Below are 22,725 nucleotides of genomic sequence, written 5' to 3' on the forward strand. Positions count from 1 at the left end.
AGAGCCATGATAGCTCCTGCAAACACTTGATGAACCCAAAAATGAGTTCAGTATGCTTGGGACAACAGGACACTCCATCCTACCAACCCCAGTGCCCATCATCACTTGATTTTCAGGATTCTCAGTCTTAATGCTATCTCCACCCACCTACTTCTCCTAAACACCTTATTTTCTCCTGCAGTTATCCACAGGGAGTTTCTAAAAGTGAAGAAGTTTTTACTTCATCATCAAAATAAGTGAGGAGGAGAAAGGATACATCCTGTAAGCTTTCTGTCAAGATAGTCTTATTCTGAAGTTAAGACCCTCCTCCTTTTATTTTCTTCCTTCTGTTTTGATTTTAAATTATCCTTTCTTTTATCATACAATGAAGCCAGTTCTTTTTGCTTGGTTTTATATATTAATGTCCTAATTTAGGAAATAAATGTTGCTTACCCTATGTTGGTCTCCCCGTATTTGTATTCCTCTTCTAACTCTTTCAGTCATTCTAATTATATCAAGAAGTAAGTCTTGGTTTGTGCTAGACTGTCTTTAACACTTCTCTAACAATAAGAACCCATTTTAACAAAAAAGATATGCATCTGGCTGCGAGCATATATACATATATGCATCTGGCTGCGAGCGTATATACATGATTAAAAATATGCCTTATTTTCACTGTCTCTATTTTTCCAATGACTTTATGAGTTATGTTTGTTTGTTTGTTTTGAGACCGAGTCTCACTCTGCCACCTGGACTAGAGTGCAGTGGTGCGATCTTAGCTCACTGCAACCTCTGCCTCCCGGGTTCAAGTGATTCTCCTGCTTCAGCCTCCTGAGTAGCTGAGATTACAGGTGGCCGCCACTACGCCCAGCTAATTTTTTGTATTTTTAGTAGAGACGAGGTTTCACCATATTGGCCAGGCTGGTCTCGAACCCCTGACCTCGTGATTCACCCGCCTCAGCCTCCCAAAGTGCTGGAATTACAGGCATGAGCCACCGTGCCTGGCCTGACTTTCTGTTTTATTCTATTTAACATTGGAGATATAAAGATTTTAAGTAGATTTAAATTTTAAAAATAAGTAGATTTAAAATATGAAGGTAATAATATAGCTTTGTATTTTACAAAGCTGGTTATCATTAAAAACTTCTTCACCTTTAGAAACTCCCTGTAGATAACCACAGGAGACAATAAGGTGTTTAGGAGAAGGTAATAATAATATGAGTGCCATAAGCACAGAATCTTAACAGTGGCCCAGCAATGAGTACAATTTAGGAGCTACTGGTTTAGCCCATCCCTCTCATAAGAAAACAGATGAGGAAACGGAGACTCAGAATAAGGAAGATATTCTTTTCTAAGATCATACAGCTGGTTATCATTAAGCTCTGTTCTCCTCTGTCCCTCCTCATCTAGGTAATTGCATTCGACAACAAATTCTGCAGTGTTAAAGTGAAGGAAAATGGATATAAAATACCCAACAATTGTGATGTGGGCTTTCAGGAAGGTGATGGTTCAAGAGGCTGGTGTGTACTATAGGGGAGGCATAGACACAGCAAAGACTTGTTGTATAGCACCTTGTGCTGAAGGCCTAAACTCCTCAATTTCCCAGGGCGCCAAGATAAATCTCTGGGCCTGCCTCAAAGGTTGCAGTGGCAGAGATTCCTCTGGAGTCAAGCAAAAGACGGCTTGAATCCCAGCTTCTCAGCTTCGCAAAAAACCACCTTCCATGTCTCAACTCATCTCTTTATTCATGCTACTCTTTACTACTATCATTCCTATAAAATGTTAGAGGAAAAATAATAGCTAACAGTTATGGAGCACTGGGTATCTGCCAAGCACCTCTGATGAATTATCTCGCTTAACCCTCAAACTAACACTGGAAGGCAGTTATTATCGTTCCATACGATAGGTGAGGACATCTGCACTCTGAATGGTTAATCGCTTATCTGCATCTATACAACTAAGCAGGTAATAGAATAGGATTCAAACTCAAGCGGCTTCATTCCAGAGTCTGCACTTAACGCTACAGCTATCCTGTGCAACTTAAATGCAGATAAGGGTTGCAAAAGCCTGGCACACTGGGGGCAGAGAATGTCAGTGCTTTTTCCGCCCACGTGGCCGCGCGAGTCAGTTGTAACCCGGCATCCAGAACCTTCTCCGTAGGGGCCTTGCCTGGGACTACAACTCCCAGGATGCCGCAGGCGGAGAAGCTGGCCAATCAGGGGGCGCGGCTTCGCCTTACCGTCGGCTCCCTGCTCCTGTCAGAACCTCGGTGACGGTTGGCCCGGTGGGTAGTGACGGCAGCTGGGTCTTGAAGGATCCTAATCTGGTTTGGGAGGGTGAAGACCGCTGAAATTTCCAGGCTGCCCGAGGCTCCATCTTCCACCACCCAACGGGTGGGCAGTGGGCCAGACTGGCTTCGGGACCTCACATCCCGCGTGGCAGTGGGCCAGGCTGGCCTCAGAGCCTCTCCCTGGGTGTCGGTTGGGCCGAGAAGCGAGCAGTTGGCTGGGTGGGCTGGGCGGGTGGTGGCTGTCCGTAGGCCGGGGTCACTCTGAGGGCATTTTACATTGCCCTAAACTTGGCAAGAAACTTAGTAAGCCCCTAAGGTTCATTCCAAATCCTGTCTGGGAGGGCGAGGACTGTGGAAACTTCCAGTTGCCTCAGGCTCCATCTTTAGCCGTTGAGCGGGTGGTTGGGCCGCTCATGGCCCCAAAGATCTGGGGGGTCTTCATGGGCGGTTGGGTCGCTGAGGGCCCCAAAGATCTGGGGCTCCTCCCAGGTGTCGGCTGGGCCAAGGAGGAGGCTGGGCTTTCAAAGTAGAAACTGCGGTGCTAATGATGGCTCCGCAGGGCTGCGGGCTGAGGGCCTGGGCGGTGTCCTGTGGCCCGGAGATGGCGCTTTAGTGGTATCAGGCCTTGAGTCGGCGACATCCTGGCTTCTGACCCCCCATTCCTATGGCCCCTACAGCCTGGTCTCCGCTTCCCCACTCCCGGTGAATTGCTGTTGGAGCAGCCTCTCCTTTCTGGGTAGTGGCCTGGCCGAGCTCCCTGGGGAGGGCTTGACCCAGACCTGTCCTGCCTCCAGTCCAGTCCCAGCTACATGCCGCTGTGCCCTCACCCCACCCACCCGCTGGGCACTCGAGGGCCCAGGAGAAGCAGACCCCAGAGCGGAGAGAGGCCACTGTCTTGGGCTCTAAAACTATTTAGTTTCTACTTTACTATTTTTAAAAAAACTTTTTCCTCATTTTTGAAGTTCTTTAATTCCACCACTCCACCCCTTGTTAAAATATCATCTTTCTTTTTCCCTCCAACTTGACTCTTGGTTTGGCATGCCCAAGGAAGATAGCTGACATCCCGGAGAACAGGGGCTTGGAGGTAGATGCAAAGCGCATTTTATTAATGTCTGGGAAACAAAATTAGTTCTTTTACAGTGGCTCTGAAATGAGAGAAACTGGAGAAATTTTCCCTGCTCAGGAAAAGGTAGAGGCAAGGATTGACTTAAAGGTTAGTTTGTTTTCATTATTTTGGACAAGCAGCTTGACCCATAACTGCCCACCTTTCACACTGCTGGAGTTGTATATGCTAATTGAGGTTGAGTTTTTCAAGTCATTTTGAGAGATTGAAGAGCTTAAGACTAGTTTCTAGTGAACCACCTCTCTGTATATTTGTATCTGACACAATTGGTTAAATACAGATACTGTATAACATTAGGAATGCATTGATTTATACATTTCAGTTAACCAAAATTAAAATGTCTGTTACTCTAACTCCCAAAACCGAACTAGCCATTTGCCATGCTCTTAGTGGATTATAATTGAATTATCCTCTTAATGAATTAGAATCAAATTCTTTTTTGAGTTTCACTGTGTACTTAAATCATATGTGGGCCCTGTTATTCAAGAATAAGTTAGAAAAAGACATGGACTTACATAAACAAAATTAGAGAAGATCTTAACACAAATGCTAAATTGTAAGGTAGTTTATAAGGGCTGCAGCTTTCTGAAAAGGGGACATCTTCATTTCCGTTGTAAGCTGTATCTTGTGGATATGGTTTGATTGAGGAAGAAACCTCATCCTACAAATTCCAGTTGGAGTTTTCAGTTGGAAAAATATTACATAACACATTGATGCCTTTTGATGTTAGAATCCTAACCATTTATAAAGATTTGTTTCATAATTATTTCTGAAATAACAGATTTATATAAATACTGAAAATGTAAGTATTTTAAAAGTACACATAAATACTGATTTATACATTGTTTCTGTTTTTCTTTTAAAATCAGATGGGTAAGAAGAGTGTTACTGATCATAAGCTAAATGTGGACAAAGTAATTAAAAATATTAGCACAATTTCTTCAGAGTTGAAGAAGATAAAAGGTAAGTATTGAATCACTAAAATGTTTGCATGTCATTGTTATAAAATAAATGGTAGAGCCAATTTGTGTTTCTGCTGGAGTATAAGTAAATTTTGCCCACTAATTAGGATTTCTCTATTTCTTAACAAATGTTTTCAGTGTAAGTGAACTAGATCTCTAAAGATGAATTATGTTCGACTTTGGAGTTAGCAGACCTGAATTCCCATCCCTGACACTAACAAGCTTATCAGGTTGTCTAACCTCTGTAAATTTTACTTCCCTTCCTTCCCTTCAACACACCATTACAAGACTATGTCACATTCAGCAAAATTCATTGTCTTTGTAAATTCTTACTAAGCCTCTAAGGTTCATTCCAAATTAAAAAGTATAAATTAGCTTCTGTGACTTAAAGCTTCTTCATTTTAAACAGATTCATACGGTAGGATTAGACCTTATAGGTCATGATGTTTAGTCGCTCACCTCACAGACATATTCAGTTATTTTATCCCAAGAAAATTTCTGTGATTGAATATTTCTAGGGATAATCTATCCCTGACCAAATATTTCTTATGCTGGGGAACTCCGTGTCTCACTAGTCAATCCATTCTATTTTAAACAATTCCTTCTCACCGGCTAGCTGAAATTGGTTCCCCTATTGCTTTCACCTAAGAGTCCTATTTTAACCGGGAAAACTACACTGAATATGTAGTTATTCTTTTTAAAACAACTCTTGGGTATTTAAAGATAACCTGTGTCGGTTATGAGGCCTACATCTATAAGTAACAAAAAAACCCAACTTAACTTATACAATAAGGAAAAACAAGAAGATCCAAGGTAGCAGAGCTCTAAAGTTAATTCAGAGGTTTAAAGATTTTGTCAGGGACCAGGCTCTTTCCATCTTTCTGCTCTGTTATGTTCACTTTTTTTATTACTCCTCATGGTCATTACCTTCAGAGGTGGTCATATATAGATAGTCTCTTTTTATAAGTCTCTTCCCAGATCCTTCCAGCACATTTCTCTTTCATTGGCCAGATTTGCATCACATGCTGATGCTTACAGCAGCCACAGCTAAGGGGACTGGGACTGCCAAGACCAATTTGGACCAGTCAGAACTTACTACAGGAGCTGGGGAAAGGGACACCTCAAACAAAATCAAGCTGTGACTCCAAGAAGAAGAGGGCATGGCCGTTAGTTAGGCACCAAATAGTGAGTGCCTAATATGATTTTTTCATGTGTTCTCCCTAGGACAGCATTTCCTGGACTTTGATCTGTGAACCCTGCTGTTTCAAGCGATGTTAATAGATGGTGTACAGTAGAACAGAGTCCATGTTCTTATGGCCAAATAAGTTTGGAAAGTGCATTATGCTACGTATTTCACAAATTTACAGTACATATTAAGAAATCTGACTACCTTTAATTCATCATTTCTCAAACCCAGCTTCAACACCACAGTGAAGATTCTCCTTCTAAAATGCGAATCTGCAGAAAACCCTCATTGGCTCACCATTGTCCTCAGGATAAAGTCTAAGCATCTTAGAATGGACTATATGACCTGCTCAGATCATTCCCCTCCTTTCCTCTGTAGTCTCTTACTTTGTTCTTCCTGCACGTTCTATGCTCCAGCCGTAGTGAACTATTTGCATATCCACAAGTGCTTTTCTGTATCTGTTTCAATACATACTTGTCTGTCTGAAATCCCATTGCTATACCCTACCTCCAACACACCAGGTTAACTGCTAGTAGTCAAGGTCTCTTACAATGGAAAACTTTTTTTGAGCCAGCATGTTATCCTTTCTGCCTTTTGCTGTCACCTGTTATACTATTTTATAATTGCATATTTCCTTATTTTTCTTATCCCTGCTCAACTGTAAGCTCCTTATGGGTATTTCTTGTACTTAACACCATGTCTTGATTGATTAGATTCTTAAAAAATGTTTATTAAATGAATAAATCATTCTGGATGCTTGAACTCATTTAAAACAGTTAAGAAGCTTTAGATTCCCCCCAAACTTGATTATCTAATTGTTCTAGTTTGGAGAATATTCTTTCCTAAAATAAAATGTAATAACTATGATAGACGTTTTCTTGAGACATTGTATGGGTAGGTCAGGCAGTTAGACTCTGAGAGACCTGTAGAGCTACACTAGGAAGTTAGACTTCTGGTAAATGTAGAGGATTAAATGAACACTCTGTGCACCCTCACTTCCTCCCCTAAATAGTAATGTCAGCAGCCAACCTTTACAGCATTTACCATAATCCAGGACTCTTCTAAGAGCTCTGCATAAATGAACTCTCTTCATCATAATCCTATGAGGTAGGAACTATTGCCATTGGCATTTACAGATGTGTAAATAGGGAGATTTAACTTTTTCAAGGTCGAGCAACTAGTCAGTGGTACACCTGAGATTTAAATTTAAGTGATTTTTAAAGAGACAAAAATCCACAAGTAAAGAGATTCCAAGAAGAGATAACAAAACAAAAGGCAAATGGAGAAGCAAATAGACAAGTCTGAACCCCAAAGCCCAAAAATCTGAACCCTAAGCTGGCTGGGTAAAGCCAAAAATAGCCCCTACGACTCAATTCATGGTGGCACCAGGATCTTCTGGAAGTAGGGGTGAAATTTGGATAATAGGAGGACTAGTTAAATATATGAGAATTGTAGATCCCTGAGGTCTCTTTTGCCCTCTGCATAGCTGGGCAGCTATCCCTTCACTGTGACAAAAGACTTGAGGTTAAAACAAGGATATCTGCTCTGGAGCCACTAGTCATAGGTTGAGGGAAAGTAGTATACTGTAAAGAAGGATACTGAAACAAAGTTTACATACCAAATTACAAGACCCCCAGTTTTTTTTTTCTTCACTGGGCTACCAAAATACTGGCAGCCAGATTTATACCCTCCAAGTAGATTTTTCTCTCAGGAATCTGACCAGCCTAGGATAAAAGATCTAAAGATACTAATAGCAGAGGTTCTCCCAACAAAATAACCCAGCCAGAACACCCCACATTATTGAGTACCACAGGTGCAGAACTTCCAATTGTCTTTTTAGTGTCACAGTCTTAAATATGGGCAACTAAGGCACAACAGATATTTGTGGGACACATCTAATATTAAAAAGCAGAGAAAAAATAAACAGATTCAATGAGGAAGAAACAGAAATAATGAGGGGAGATGAAAACTTCAAGAAATTATTAATATTCAGAGAGAAGAGAAGATACCGTATCCATGAAAAAGGAACTAGATACTATAAAAAATATTCAGAGAACAAGAAGGAGCTCTTGGAAATTAAAAGTGTGACAATAGACATGAAAAACTCAATAGAAGAGTTGAAAGGTAAAATGAACAAATTCCTCTAGAGTGTAAACAAAGCAACAGAGATGGAAAGTGTTGGTGATGGGGAGGAGAAGGATTAGATAAGTGAAGGAAGTCCAACATCCAACAAATAAGAGTGTTAGAAAGAGAACATACGCAATGAATGAAGGGCAATTCATTAAAGAAACAGAGAAAATTTTCTAGAGCTGAAAGGCATGAGTTTCTACAATGAAAGAGTCCACCACAGTGGATGAAAATAGGCTCATACCAAGGCAGAATGTTGTGAAATTTCAGTCTACTGAGAGAACAAAAAGATCTGTAAAGCTTCTGAAAACAAAACAATCATATGAAAGTTCTCATATGACTCCAGCTTCACTGGAACCTAGAAGACAATGCAGCAGTGTCTTTGGAAATCTGAAAAAATATGATTTCCAACCTAGATTTCTATAGCTAGTCAACCTAATTAAGGATTAGTGTAGAGAAATTTTCAGACATATAATTTTATTCCCCCTGGAAGTTACTGAGCCTATATGTCACCAAACAAGGGAACAGATCAAAAAGAGAAAGACGCAGGAATTTGGGGAAAGGGGCACTCCACAGAATGGAGGGATAAAAGGAGTCTCTAGGATATTAGTGAAGGGAGTTCCCAAGATACCAGCTGTACAGCAGTGCTAATAAGCAATCAGCTCAGATTGGAGCAAATCAGAAGGCTCCAGGAGAGGAGAGACATTTTAACAATAGAATAGCTAAGGTGCTGAATAACCCAAGAGCAAATTTACTCAATTGGGAGACATTTCTGATATATATCTGAGGATATATTTCTGATAATGCAGCAATGAAAAAACCCAATTATTAACTCTGGTGGGTTGCGTGCAGGAAGGAAAATGTCATATGACAAGACTCAGCTGTGAAGAATATTTGTATAATTAACATTTAAACATTAGATAATTGAGCTAAGCAAAAATTTTTCCTGAAGTATATTGGGAGAGAAGAGGGTGTGTGAAAGAGCTATATCTTAATCTTCTGTGTCAGAGGCAGGTAACACTGAAAATTGAAAAAAAAAAAATCAAATCTCAAAAAATTTAAAGTTACAGAGGTAAACACCACCGCACCCCTCCCCACAATAAAAATACTCAAAACAGACACACTGAAATGACCAAAGCAACAAAAACAAAGTGAGCTATAAAAAAAAAAAAAAAAAAAAAATTTAAAGTGGTTGCCTCTGGGAGATTGGAACTGCAATTTTTTGTAACATGTCTTAGACTTATGTGATTCTTGGTACTATATGCATGTATAACATAGATAAAAATAAGTTAAAACCATATAAATCAAATTTGTATAAATCGAGTTGCAGTTTAGTGATATAGCTGAGAAGTTGGGCTAAAGAGCACCCTTTTAGTAAGTTTTTATGTCATGTTTATTTTGTACTACATAAATCTTATTTTAAGTCAGAATGGGACGCACTTAAGTTGTGGTTTGATCACTAATCACTTGGAAAAACACTAAATTAGGAATTAGGAAGAAATAGCTACTTAAAGCAATAATAGTTTTTTATGACATATGTGCTACAATATAATATCTCCTGTTTTGTTTTACACAGAGCTCTCACAGTTATTGCTTTGTGACCTTATCCTACATTTTAATCATCCCGTCAAGACTGAGAACTTAGCAGAAGCAGAAAGAAACAGCCCCCTCTTTGAAGAGTCTAAAATATCAGATGTATCCCTTGTTTCTAACAGTTTTTCTATGTGATTTCTTATTTGTTATGAGTTTCTGTTTTTATTGTTGAACTAACAAATATTTGGGAGAGTTGAGTTTACTAATTTGTATATATATAATTTAAAACAAAATAAAAATAATGTAAACAAGCAGTTCATGTTCTTGAAGGCTAATGTTTTGAAGAATGGTTTAACTTACGTCACTAATGGCAAGCGTATGACATAGGAAATTGGCCATGGGTCACTGCTTATCCTTTAGCTTATGCTTGAATTTGGCTCAGGTTGAAAGAGAGCTACTAAATTATTAATTGATGGTATGAGTTTATATTAATCAGAACTCTCCTGGTAGTGAACGCCAAGCACAACTCAACAGCTGAAGCATTTATTGAGTCATGTGACTTGGAAGTGCATAGTTGGAATAGATTTCAGGGATCCCACTAATTTGTCTATCCTTTTACTGTGTTTTTGTGTGTTGGCCTCGTTCTCTTCTATTGTAGACTGGTTCTTCCAGATAATTGGTAAATTGGAGTAGTTGCAGGGCAGCAGGCAGCTCCAAGTGTACAGCATTGCCTTTGAGGACCCCAGATAAAGGAGAGATCTTGTCTCAGGCCTCATGTTTAACATTCCAGAGAGTGACCCTGACTGACCCAGCTTTAGTAAGATGTTTATCACTGAGCAGGGTTCTGAGCAACTGTGACTGATGCACCTGGGGTCATATAGAAGGTCTGTGGCCAAAAGAGGCAAGGCCCAGCCAAAAGGAGTTGTTGGTGCTTGAACAGAGAGAGAATGCTAGTCATGAAAATATTAGCTTCCCAACATTGATTTCAGTCATAGCCATGGAATAGAACATCTTAATCCTAATGGCACTTTCCACTAAGAGACTTAAAATGAGCTTTGGTTTGTTTTATAAACATGATTCACTACCAAATAGTTGCTTTGAAATCTATCAGGTCCTTCATTTTAGATATTTTTGAATCGTAAAGACAGAATATGGCGAAGCAAGACAAGTGGAGCTTACTCGATACTAGAACCTATGGTGTATGCTGTCCTTACTACCTTGTACCTAGCTCGCTTGTTTAACACAGAAGAGCCACTAAGTAAATACTTGCTGAATAACCCGTTGTGTAGACATGTAAATGAATGCAGGGTTTTCAGCCTTAAACTCCTAAGTTTTGGACCCTAAACTGAGAACTTCTGGTTGTTAAGGATGAGATTTAGTGAAACACCATTTTTATCATCAGTTAAAAGTCTCTACATTCCGCATACTCCTTATTTTAACGTATCATCAGTTTTAAAATGGTGACTTCTTATATTCCTTCCAATACCCCTTTTATTAGCTCATGAAAATGAAGATGCAAGATACTCTTTTCCATTTTGAAAACTTGTAGATTAAGCAGAGATGCCAAAAATTGTTGCTAATAAAAGTTGTGCAATAACAACCAAGGTCCCAAAGGGAAAAACTTGAAGAACAACTGATTGTCACTATTTGGCTGAATACCAGTTTTTTAATCTGGCTGAATGCCTATATTTTGTGTTAAGTGAGATTTGTAAACTGGAGGAAAGAGTTTAATTACCTCAAAGCACATATACAGCCTGTTTGGGAAGGATGAGGAGAAGGGACTTTATGGCAGAGCTGTCAGGGGGATAACAAGAGATAGAAGAGCCATATCTAATAGGAAAATCTGATCACATGTAATCTAAAGTGTTTCTCCCTCATCTTCCCAGGAAGCCTTTGGTAAAATCTATATCCCTGGACAATGCTTTTGGGGTTGGGAGAAGGTTGGTGGGGGGTTGTGATGGTTGGTGTGGGTGTGGAGATGTGAAGAAATGCCACCTTAATCCCAGATGTGTTCATTAAACCTAGATCCACGATACACCAAAGTCTCATCCCTAAATTTAAAATGTTTTCTTTTGGTATTTGTAGTTTAAATTATATTTAAGACAAAAATATAACAGTATGGACTAACATTCAATAAAGTTGTTTTAGGAAACCAAAAAAGTAAAGCAAAAGACTATTTTAATCCCAGAAGTTACCTCAACATGCATTTATCTTTTCATAAAAAAATTACATAAAAATGCCCCCAGGAAAAAATACCAAATAAGTAAGAGTGAAATTATATTTTTGAAGCCTCTTAAATTATTGCTGCTGAGAAAATGAGGTTTAGTGATTTTCAAATTACATGTATAAAACTAATGAATGCCTCTGACTGACAGAGGTTTGGCTGTAAAAAACAAATCAGTTTTATGTGACACCAAGAACTATTACTGTTTCAGTGTTTTAAAACTTGCCCCAAATTGTTTCTGTAGCTGTGTAAACTACTGTATTTTGAAATGGGCATTAAAAAAAATCTTTTAAAAAATGAATTATTACAGTGCACTACTCGACTTCAAGTGTGAACATGACTCATGCACTTTACAAACATTGAAGAAGAATAAATAAATTATGGGATATTTGACAGTCTTCATTTCAAACACTGTTTTTAAAGGAAAGGATAAAACCCTTATGTTCATGGGGAGGGAGGGGTTCAGTTCAGTCCTAAGTGTTTGTCCGTTGACCAAGGCTGGCCGATCTCGTGTTGGCAACAGAGGCAGGAGGACGGTTCATTTGCTCAGCTATAACTTGCTATGGGTACCCTGCAGCATGCGTTAATGTGCACTGGTATCTGGAACCTCGGTTTTTCCCATCAATGAGCAGAAGTGGCATTTTCCTGAAGTAGTCAATAATATCTGACACAGACAGAAAGTCCTGAAAGAGTCAAGATAGGGAGAGATGAGTCAACATTGGAATGAAAAGCAGGAACCTCACCTTGAGTTTTTTTATCTGCATAATATATCCTGCCTCTTCAAGTGATGAGGATTGTAGGGGAAAAAATGTAAATGTGGCAATTAGTTTAATGATTTCTGCTATAGAACTTTGAAAAAAATTCCTCATAAACATCCAACAAACCATAGATAAAGATAAAATATGGGCCAGGTGCGGCGATTCACGCCTGTAATCCCAGCACTTTGGGAGGCCAAGGCCGGTGGATCACCTGAGGTCAGGAGTTTGAGACCAGCTTGACCAACATGGTGAAACTCTGTCTCTACTAGAAAATAGAAAAATATTAGCTGGGCATGCTGATGTGCGCCTGTAATCCCAGCTGCTTGGAAGGCTGAGGCAGGAGAATTGCTTGAACCTGGGAGGCGGAGTTTACAGTGAGCCGAGATTGCGCCATTACCGCACTCCAGCCTGGGTGACAAGAAGGAAACTCCATCTCAAAAAAAAAAAAGATAAAATATGTGCGTGTGTGTGTGTGTATATATATATGTAATTTGAAATGCATATATTTTTAACTTCATATGAAGGGGTCATGTAAATAGTCACGATTACAATATTCTTGCCTCGGGTTGCTCTGTTTTTGGTTTTGGTTTTGGTTTCTGTGTCTCTATTTCATCCCCAGTCATTAACAGTGTTAGGAAGTATAAGGACTCAGGAGGTCAGACACAGTTCATGGTGTCTAGAGGTGGGATCTGCAGCATGGCACAGGAGTTCCTTCATGATCTCGCTGCTGTGTCCTCACTGCCACCTTCACACTCATAAAGGCTCAGCAACCAAGTCTTTGCAGCCATAGCCTGGATCGCCCCAGCCTTGATTGCTTGCTAGAGAGGGAAAAGCCTAATTCATTTTTCTAGACATGGGTCACAACTCACTTAGGAACCCTGACAGGATAATGCACTTCCTTTAAGACTAATCTGCTAGGTGCCTCCCTCCATGGGAGCTGCAATGAGTGGTTGGTCTGCACTTGTGTGTTTCCACACTGGACCAAGATAAATCTTGAAGGGCAAATACCTCTGCTCCTATAGGGTCTTTGCAGCTCTATCCACGGCCAACCAGCGATTCAAACATTTGATCACAAGCATGCATTTTTTTTCTATTCATTAACATTATCATAACAGAAGTATGTGAAGCAGAAGTTATGGGTAAGCTGTTTCTCATTTAGGATGTGTTTGATTCAGCTGGTCCTCCTCTTGGAACTTTGAACTTAGAGTATGTTTGGAGCGTTACCTTCAGTTGTTAGCTTCCTTTGCAAAAAAACTAGCCCTGAGGGTTTCTTTCCATCAGTTCTGATTATCACTCAAAAAGTGACTGGCATGAGAATCTAAACCCTGGCCTAACAGAGAAGAATTTCTTTGGCGATCTGGCCATCCTCACAGGGCCAAACCGCCATTTTGTTAAGAAATGAGCCAAGTATTTGAATAATCACCCCAGCAAATATTCTAATTTTTCCCCTTTTCCAGGTGGTGTCAACTTAAAATGCAGCCTACGTTAAAATTATGCCACAGAGGTGAATAATAGCGGGAACTTGCCTTTGACACCATCTAAGTAGATTTTTTTAAGTTAACATACTTTTTCTTGATTTTGAAAATTATACATGTGATTATTTGAAATAAAAGATATACAAGAAAGAATCCTATGGCAGAAGTAACCATTGTAAAGATTTTGCTTTATTTCTCTTCCAGTAAATGAAGGGCTTCACTAATGTGATTTAATCCTAAATTTGCCATACAGCATGGACTCCCGAAGATCGCTCCACAAAGGCATGCAGAGTGGCATAAATAAAGACTTTGGGAAAATGTCGAAATGTGAAATGCTTACCTCTTTCCCTCGGAGTCCAGTTCCCAACAAGTAAACTTGACTTTCCTTCTGATAACGGATCTGGATGTTGTAAACTTTATCTTTGTACAACACCATAAGGACATATGGATTGGTTGTTGTTTTTTTAGAGCTGTCTCTAACCAGAAATGTGCCATCCTAAAAAGACAAATTATTGTTATTATGGGAGCAGTAAAAGTCAATATTTTTGTTGCTTGTAAGAGTAGTAGACAAGCCTCTAGGGATCTGGCAAACATGTCAGTTGCACTTTGCAGCTTCTTGAGTGCAAAACCTGTCATTCAACGAACATTCAGTTCTCCAAACAGCTACAGATCCCATGTGTCATGAGTTATTTTGTTATTAAGAAAGGCAACAGAGATTGTATCAAAGAAATTTCCGAGTCAATCTCGTTAAAGTCTCTTGATAAAAACGGAATCTTTTGTTCAGTAATAAAAAATGGGTGGTTGAGTGGATAAAAAGGCCAGGAGAAATAAAAAACTTTATTGGTTAACTCAAGATGTATCTTCCTAGTATTCCTGTGAGTTAATTCCCTAACCTTTCTTTTCCACATCCAAAGTCAGAAAACATCCAAATGCCATGAAATTCACCCTTCTTAAAACCCTGTGATCTCTAGATAGTCTTTCCTTCATCAGACACTTGAGCAAAATTGAATGCAAATGTTCTCTTTTCTTTTCTTTTTTCTGATATTTGCTAAACTACTGTTTTGATTGTCCTGTACTTTAAATTTCCATTCAATAAATTATTGCCACATAATATTAATACTGTAAAGATCTAATATTAAAATAGAATTAATTGGTAAGGACTCCTTTAAACTACTCCCTTCTCCTCATACCAAATCAGGATAGCTTTAAATAGCCATGAGTTGGCACTAATGACTTTCCTTTGTTCCTTGTATTGCAAGTTAATTGAGCCTGTCAGAATATCTCTGCTAAACAAACATACTTCTGGACCAGTGATTCACAGTCTTGGCTTCAAATTAGAATTACCTGGGAAGTTTTTGAAGACTCCCAGAGCTGACACAGCACCCCAGAATAATTAGAATCTCAAGGTGAGACCCAGAAATCAGGATTTTTCTAAAGTTCTCTGGGTGATCTAAATGTGCAACTACTACTGAGAACTACTGGTGTGGAGTTTAAATGTGAAAGATGAAAGATTTTTGCTTTCCCATTTCTGATAAATAAATCTAAGGTAAAGTTTCGGCACTGGCTACGGGAAATATGTTTAAGAATTTATGATATTAAAGGACTAGCTAGAAACGTCTAGGGCAAAAAGCAAAAAGTTGCTGCTGTCTCTTTAATGTTGGTCCTTTCACATCAACATGGATGGCATGTCTGTGTTAAGAGGAAGATAGAACTGGTACGATGTTGGAACTTTGGGAGAAAGAGAGTCTCCTTCTGACACCATGTGATTCCTATGATAAGACAGACTCTTTCATTAATAAAATCTCCTAAGATTCTGCCAACCAAATGACTGCCTTGAGATTCTTCTGCCAGCCTAATGATTCCCGAGCCTAGAAATCCCTGCTATGGGTGCTGGTAGTTGTGAAACTGGCACTAATGGGTCTCCTAGGTATTACAGAAAGCAACAGCACCTAGCAGAATTCCTAGCCTGTAATTGTTACTCAGGACAAGTCAGTTCCCTTCTCTGCCATTAATATTTATAACTATGTTAAAATAAACTATAGCACAATACCTGGTTTATCTTTCTAAGAGCAGCTTCTGCCTCTGGTCGGGTAATATAAGAAACGTACCACTCTTCATTTAATGAATTCTGAAAATGTAAATTTTTAGAAACTGAATAAATTGTACAGTTACAGATGTAAGTGAAAAGAAAAGCCTCTGAGTAATCATTTCCATAAATCACCACCTCAATTCCAGGAGGTCTGAAACATTTGTTTTCTTAATTTGCATTCAGAGTCATTTGGCTGGGGCTAAATAGAAGATATTTTGTGTGAACTGCTTTTTATCATAACACTGGTTGCAAAAATGCTTGTGAATAAGTGTTCCTTACAGTATGGAACCTCTTCAGGAAAGATACAGATACAGTAATTTCTTCAGTTTAGCATAATAACCTGCTTGATTGAAAAATGGGTTATCGAGCAGTTAAGTGACGAATCAAGGTCATAAACATAAAAAACAGGATTATTTTTCTTGGTGTTTAATGCAAAACACATGTTTGCCATTGAAAGAGTCTGAAAAGAATGCCAAGGAAAAAGAACATATTGTTCATCTGGAGCTTCTCCTTTAACTTTTTTTCAAATAAATAAAATAAAACAAATGGAAGATAAAAGTACAGAAGAACATTCAATGGGAGTTTCTGGTGATTCTTTTACTAGAGAAAAGGCAAACAAACAAAAATAAAAACATATGCTCTCTTACCTCTTCCTCCGCGGGGGATGGGGGCCGAGGTTTGCTTGGAAGTGGCAAGGGGAAGTTTCTGCCTTCGGCTCTGATAGGTAGTCTGTTGCTAGGGCCTTCAAAAGTATAGAATTCTGAAAGTTAATTTACTGTAAGCTATTGTTTGCTGCTATCAAAACACAAAACACATTTCCCCCACCCCCCCAAAAAAATACCCTTGCGATTGCTCCTATAGTTAGCATTTTAAGAAACCAGGGCTTCAAAAATAATTTTCATCTGTTTGAAACCACGGGGGCTGCTCAGGCATTATTCTGTAATCATGCCAGTAAAACTTTGAGAAGAGAACCTCAACTTTGAGTGATTTTTCTAAATGTGCATGTTACATAATATAAAGTGACTAGATCCCTTTATAAAAAAATTCGCAATTGTTTTAATGAATGTGAACGTCAAAATGAATGCTCAAAAGACAAATTTTTCATAGATTCTTATACTATCAGCACAGGCAGAATGGATTCCCAACAGCTGATGTAGGGACAATGCAATAATGAAGATAATTATGTTCTTAATATTTCCACTAAAAGAAATGTAAGTGACCCAAGAGAAGACGAAATTACCTCGAGAATATTGCTAGCTTTTAGAATCAAAGTTTGCTACCTGCTGTTCTAACTAAACAGGTAGACTGTTCAACTCACTAGAAGGCGCAACATATCAGGAAGTTCTTATTGGGCACCTATTAATTACCCAGTGCTTGTGCCTCATCTTCTCTAAAACTCTTTTTTCTCATTTACAGTTCCTTGAAACTTTAGGACAATGTTTCCTAATCTCAGGAAAGGTTTAGTTGTGTTTATTGCAGTTGCCCAGGGTATTTTCTATGTGCCAGGCTATGGTTAAAAACAGAAAAATTCTGTGAGTCAAATGTTCTCTTAATTATTCATCCATCATTCATTCATACCTTCAACAAATATTATTCAGCACAATTCTGTCCAGATCTTGAGTAAGGTATTGTGTGTACATTTTTTTTAATCCTCACAGCAACGTTACAAGGTAGGTATTGTCTTCATTTTGCATATGGGGAAATACAGGCTCAGAGGCTAAGCAAATCATGTGCTATCAGTGGCAAAGCCAAAACTTAAACCTGTGGTTACCAAATGCTATTGTGCATGAGTCAGAATCGCTGGGCGACTTGCGAGCACCTAGGGCTCAGAAATCTGCATGTTAGCAAGTATTTCCGGTGGTTCTACACCACGGATTGTCACTACGTCTACCTTGTTACACCACTGAGAAAAGGAGAGTCACCTGGAAGGGCTAAATCCTCCTGAGCCACATCATCAAGATTTATGATGGTCCTTCCCTGTTTTTAAACAAGTCTGCTGAGCCACATCACCAGGATTGTTTAAGATGCTCCTTCCCTGTTTCTAAACAAGCTGGCCCTGAGCTGCCAGTGCCTTCCTTCTCCAAGTTCCCAGTGCCTAGACAGACCTTCCCCATCCCCATTTTTTTGCAGTCCAACACTTGCACTTTTATAATGCTTGTTGAATGAATGAAACCTAACAATACAGGAGAGTAACAGAACCAAGGCCCGCATTGCATGGCTGTTCTACAGTTAAGAAATGATTCTCTTTCTGCCTCTGCACCTGCAGGCCAGCATCATAGAGTTCTAAGTCACAACAGAGAAGCACATACACTTTTTTATTACAGTCACCTACCACCCTTAATATCTAGACTCTCAAGGGAGTCGTGACAGATTTTTGGACAATGCACAGCACAAACTTTACCCTTCTGATGTTGGAACAACCAGTAGAACCAGTAGAGAAGACCAACGACCAGGTGTCCTGGCAGTCTCAGGGGAAAAGAGATCAATTTGGATCAAGCTAATGTTCCAAAAATAATTAACTATTTGCATTAATAAGCCTCAACACAGACTCATAAAACTGGAGATCTGTGGAACTTGCTTTGGAAAATATTGCTGTGATGTGTCTGGAACTCAGATGGCTACAGAGGCTAGGAGGTAACACAAATGTGTGTTTGCAAAACACAGTGAATTTTGGGGATTGTGGAAAATTAGGGGTTGGGTGAGAAACTGTGAACACCATGTGGTGAACATGGACACCACCATAACCTCAAATGCTTAGAAAACATTTAAGACTTAGTGGGTGCCACTGGTGTCAGCAGTGGGATCTCGCCCCTCTATGGAATGATGCATCCAACTGAATACCTTAGATGTGCTCTTGGAAAAAATGTTTATTCTCAGACTATCAGTTCAAACTTACTAATATAGTTTTCTACTGAACACACACTGGCACGTGCACACACTGCACGTGGAACATGACTGCAAAAAAAGTGGCTTTTTTGTTGTTGTTCTTCACAGCATTTTTAAAAAAATTCAAGTCAACATTTAAAAATTAAATAATTTCACTTTTCTTGAGAAAAAATTGGAAAATCTGGCAATGCTAAGCCAGTTTCCCGGAATGGTAAAGATCTACTTACTAGAGTTGGGTAACTTTCCCCAGTCATTTGATGCTCATTCAACAAGCATTTTTAAAGTGCCTACCAAGTGCCTGTCACTTGCAAGTCTTTCAGGATAAAAAACACAAATTAGTCCTGCCCCGGCGCTTTTCAAAGTGGTTCATGAACCAGCAGTCACAGCATTGCATGGAATATGTTAGAAATTCAGAAACTCAGGCCTCACCGCAGACCTCCTAAATTAGAATCTGCATGTTAACACTATTCCCAGGTGATCTGTATGCACGTTCAAATTGCAGAACACTCTAAGCGAATACTTATCATGGACATCCAGAGGTGGTATTATTAAAAACACAGGTCCCTGACTTCACTCCAGACTTACTGAATCAGAATCTGTGAGGTTAAGTTCTCTTAGTTTGTATTTTGAACACGCTCCCCAACTCACAACCATGGACAGATTGATCACGGAAATCTAAAACTGCAGAGAAAGCCAAATAGGATTCTGAGGATTCTGTAGGGAAACCGGAGCCGGAGGAATAGTTCTGCACAGGAAGACTGGGGATGAGGGCTGGCTTCCTGGTGAAATGTGTGTAGGTGTGTCCATGTGTGTATGTGTGCATGTGTGTGCATGTATTGTGTATGTGTGTATATGTGTATGTATGTGTATACCTGTGTGCACGTGTATATATGTGTACACGTATATGCATGTGTGTGCATGTATATGTGCATGTGTGTATGGGCATGTCTACGTATACGTGTGTGTGTGTTGTGTTTTAGGTGCTATCCTATCATTCCGACAGCCCTTGGCACACTGCAGACACTGAATTAAATGTTGAATGAGGAAATCAGATGCTTTTAGGAAACAATAAAACCCTTGTCGAAAGCTTTTGGGACAGGTTAGGGATCCAGTCATAAAGGCATGATGGCTGAAGCATGTCACAAAAGCCCAGAGTACAAACCTTGAGAGAAGTATGGCGGCAGGGAGGCACTCTGTGGAAAACTGCTGTTACTGAGGAGACAGAAAAAGAACAAAATTTATTTGGATCGGGGTGATGGGGCCAGACAGGGGAGCTGGGTTAGGGAAGCCAGGCTGCAAATGCTTCTTGATTTGGTATCACTTCCCCTGCTGCCCCCAAAACCATGGGGGCTGGGCACAGGGACAGAACACAGAACACAGGGAACGGAACTACATTCCACTGTGGACCATGCCAAAGTCTAACAAGCTTTATAAGGTGGAACAGCAACAACATTCAACTGTGTAAAGGGCACTTAACAGTTACTTTAAAAATTGGCTGCAACTTGAGCTCTTTGAGTTGGGAGAATACAGAAGTCTTCTTCTCAGAGGACTTCCCTTTTGCTAGGAAATTATATTAATGGGCTTGTCTTTGGTGAGCAGTGAATCCCCAGGGCTTAGGGTCTGCAAGGAGAGAGTAAGCCAGGTGAGAAGGGAAGTGCATGCTAGGTGGGCTCTGCAGCAGAGGGTGATAGCATTTGCAGGGCTGGGTTGGGGAGGCGGGCCCAGGGGGCCCTGAAATGCTGTCTGTTCCCTCCACACTGAGCAGCAACTCCTGCACCTACCAGTCCAAACCTTTGGGAAAAGTCTGCTCTACACAGCAACCTTGTGTGTGTGGGATTTTGTGTGAATGAAGGATAGGGTTGGGGCTAGCGTGGAGGAAAGCAGCAGGAGGGTCAGCAGACAGGGCAGCAGATGCCAGCGGGAAGAGGGAGAAGAGCAGCAGAAACTCAGGGCCAGAGGGTCCCAGGGCAGAGGAAACATTGTGAGAATCCTGCTAGGAGTTGGTGGGGGTGGATGAGTCTTGTGGGTGGTTGAGTTTTCTACAACATTAGGGAAGGATCTTGGCTTCTCTCCTTGAATATTAAGGGAGGTGAGCCTACAGGGCTCAAGGACTTGGGGGACACCACAGGCTGTCTGTGGGCTTGTTTGGGGATAATGACTGGGCCTTTCTCCTGTTCATGCCTCTGCCCCTGGGCAGCCTCATACCAGCCCTGAGAAACACAGCTGCTACTGAGAAAACAGGGGGACAGAGACTGCAATGAATTCCTAGCATCAGCCAAGCACGAGGTGCATTTTCTCAGTCTCCCCAACCAAGATGCAGATGAACTTCAAGTACTTAGACTAACTGGGTTTCTTAATTATTGTTGTTGGTTTGAACTCATAAAGTGAAAATATTCTTTATTTTCTACCAAAAGACCCATTCTATCTGGAGGGATCAAGGAGGAAGTCAATTCCTCACTCCTCTCACCTCAAGCAGAGACTCAGAGGACACTGGTGGAGTAACATATCGTTCTTAATGCTCAGCTTGGTTTTATGTCTTAAGACCCAAAATGTTCAGATCCTACTATCAACCTATCATTTCCTTCTTTCTCAATCTGCCTGGCATTACTTCAGTACTGGATGGACCTAAACATTATATTAAGCTAGAATTTCATGACAGAGCCACAAACCTTTCTGAGAATGCTTCAGGCATGTGAGAGGATGGGAGAGAGTTCATGGGACTTGGCTTAGTAGATCTCGAAGGGAAAGTGTTGGAGCTCATAGGAAGTAGTGCTGGCTGGGGCAAAGGCCTTTGATGCACTGTGCAGAAGTAGAAAACAATGAATGAGATTGGCAGGCCCCAGCTGTCACTAAGAAACATTCCATAACCGCCCCCCAGTTAGAAACAGCTAGTATAAAGAGGACACAAAAATCCAGCAGATCAGATGTAATTAGGAAGTAGTAGGATGGAACCTTGCTCTCAAGGTGTTTCTAGATGACTTAACCACCATAGAATCCATTTACAAAGGGGCGCAGATCTAGATAATACTCTAAAATACACATTTATTTTGTTTTTCATTTTTGAAATGTTAACTTGGCAGAAAATTGTCAGCTGGAAACCTTATAAATTTCAGAAATGATTTACAAGTTTTGTCTTATGAAAGTCAAAATTTTATGCTATCTCATTCATTGGCAGTTACTGATTCTTTACCCACATGTGTTAGAAGACATAAATGTGAGAAATGTTTCCATCAAACCATGCATGCAATTTTACATTTTGTGATACAATTAAGTAATCTGCACTGTTACACATGAATTTAGTCTTCTTTGGTAGTCCAACCAAAGAATTCCATTTTACTGTAGTTATGCGGTATGCCAATTGACATAAGTCTACTTAATACTAATTTAAGACTTATAATTGATTCTATGGGGTTCCTATACTAAACAATTCTACTTGAACACCTGAGCAGGAAAATGAAAGAATGAGTTATAAGCTGTAAGAATGTGTTTCCGAACATACCATCATCTTCATCCTGGGAAGGGGAAGAAAAAAAAGATATTAAGCTATCATCAAAATACAATTCTTAAAATAAAAACTGCATTTCTCAATCAAATAAATCAAATAAGTATCTGTTTCTTTCTCTAGCAGTTATACATCCTTATAATAAATATACTGTGGAGAATAATAGAACTTGCTAAGTGGTTTACTATTTCTTAATACAAACAATCATCTAAGGGCATTCCAATATGAGACTCTCCTCATATACTCAGCATGAAATAGATTTTGAGGTGCCTAAAAGGGCCCAAAGATACAATAATATTGACAATATCTACAATGTGTCCAAAAGATTCATACACAAGATTTCATTCAGTTCCCCTAGTGACCCTCCGAAAATTTAACATCCTCATTTTACCAAAGCATGATGCTGAGGAAGCATTCTTAGCTTGCCAGGAGTTGCAGAGATGGATTCAACCCCAAATGTGTCTGACCAAAGCTCAGTCTTCTTTTTGGCTCTCCTTTGCAGTGGCCACTCTTCTTAAGAGCAATAAGACCATATTTATACGGTGGCTTACAAGGTTCATCTACAACCCTCACCATTTTTATCTTCAGGGC

General features: G+C 39.8%; 2 protein-coding genes across 10 annotated transcripts in view; one reads left to right on the top strand and one right to left on the bottom strand.

Moving 5' to 3' along the window:
• Positions 1 to 2,195: 2,195 nt before the first annotated feature.
• On the top strand, positions 2,196 to 9,514 carry C4H5orf58 (chromosome 4 C5orf58 homolog). 9 transcript variants are annotated; one of them, XM_054488440.1, is made up of 4 exons: positions 2,196 to 2,263; positions 3,399 to 3,482; positions 4,262 to 4,355; positions 9,244 to 9,514. In XM_054488440.1, exons 2-4 carry the CDS (start codon positions 3,420 to 3,422, stop codon positions 9,393 to 9,395), a joined length of 309 nt encoding a protein of 102 aa, XP_054344415.1. In that variant the 5' UTR covers positions 2,196 to 2,263; positions 3,399 to 3,419; the 3' UTR covers positions 9,396 to 9,514. The 9 variants fall into 9 exon arrangements, with proteins under 9 accessions (XP_054344415.1, XP_054344416.1, XP_054344414.1 ...); XM_054488441.1 differs by having other exon boundaries at positions 2,242 to 2,263; positions 3,321 to 3,482; XM_054488439.1 differs by having other exon boundaries at positions 2,249 to 2,263; positions 3,317 to 3,482.
• A 1,847-nt stretch (positions 9,515 to 11,361) lies between these two features.
• Positions 11,362 to 22,725, bottom strand: part of LCP2 (lymphocyte cytosolic protein 2) — a 50,194-nt gene continuing 38,830 nt past the window's right edge. Inside the window, exons 15-21 of the mRNA XM_054488437.2 lie at positions 22,132 to 22,144; positions 21,302 to 21,431; positions 19,795 to 19,844; positions 16,394 to 16,488; positions 15,708 to 15,785; positions 13,998 to 14,153; positions 11,362 to 12,107 (exon numbers count right to left, since the gene is read on the bottom strand). Coding sequence (XP_054344412.1) covers positions 11,985 to 12,107; positions 13,998 to 14,153; positions 15,708 to 15,785; positions 16,394 to 16,488; positions 19,795 to 19,844; positions 21,302 to 21,431; positions 22,132 to 22,144 — 645 coding nt within the window. The 3' untranslated portion in view covers positions 11,362 to 11,984. The remainder of the gene's footprint in view (positions 12,108 to 13,997; positions 14,154 to 15,707; positions 15,786 to 16,393; positions 16,489 to 19,794; positions 19,845 to 21,301; positions 21,432 to 22,131; positions 22,145 to 22,725) is intronic.

Source organism: Pongo pygmaeus, chromosome 4 (assembly GCF_028885625.2).
Source record: "Pongo pygmaeus isolate AG05252 chromosome 4, NHGRI_mPonPyg2-v2.0_pri, whole genome shotgun sequence".
Classification (NCBI taxonomy): Eukaryota; Metazoa; Chordata; class Mammalia; order Primates; family Hominidae; genus Pongo; species Pongo pygmaeus.

Bases quoted from the DNA above. Each gene is read 5' to 3' on its own strand.
- C4H5orf58 (XM_054488440.1), top strand. From the start codon at position 3,420: ATGAGAGAAACTGGAGAAATTTTCCCTGCTCAGGAAAAGGTAGAGGCA. The intron at 3,483-4,261 runs GTTAGTTTGTTT...TTTTAAAATCAG, and splicing joins AGGCAAGGATTGACTTAAAG to ATGGGTAAGAAGAGTGTTAC. The intron at 4,356-9,243 runs GTAAGTATTGAA...TGTTTTACACAG, and splicing joins AGAGTTGAAGAAGATAAAAG to AGCTCTCACAGTTATTGCTT.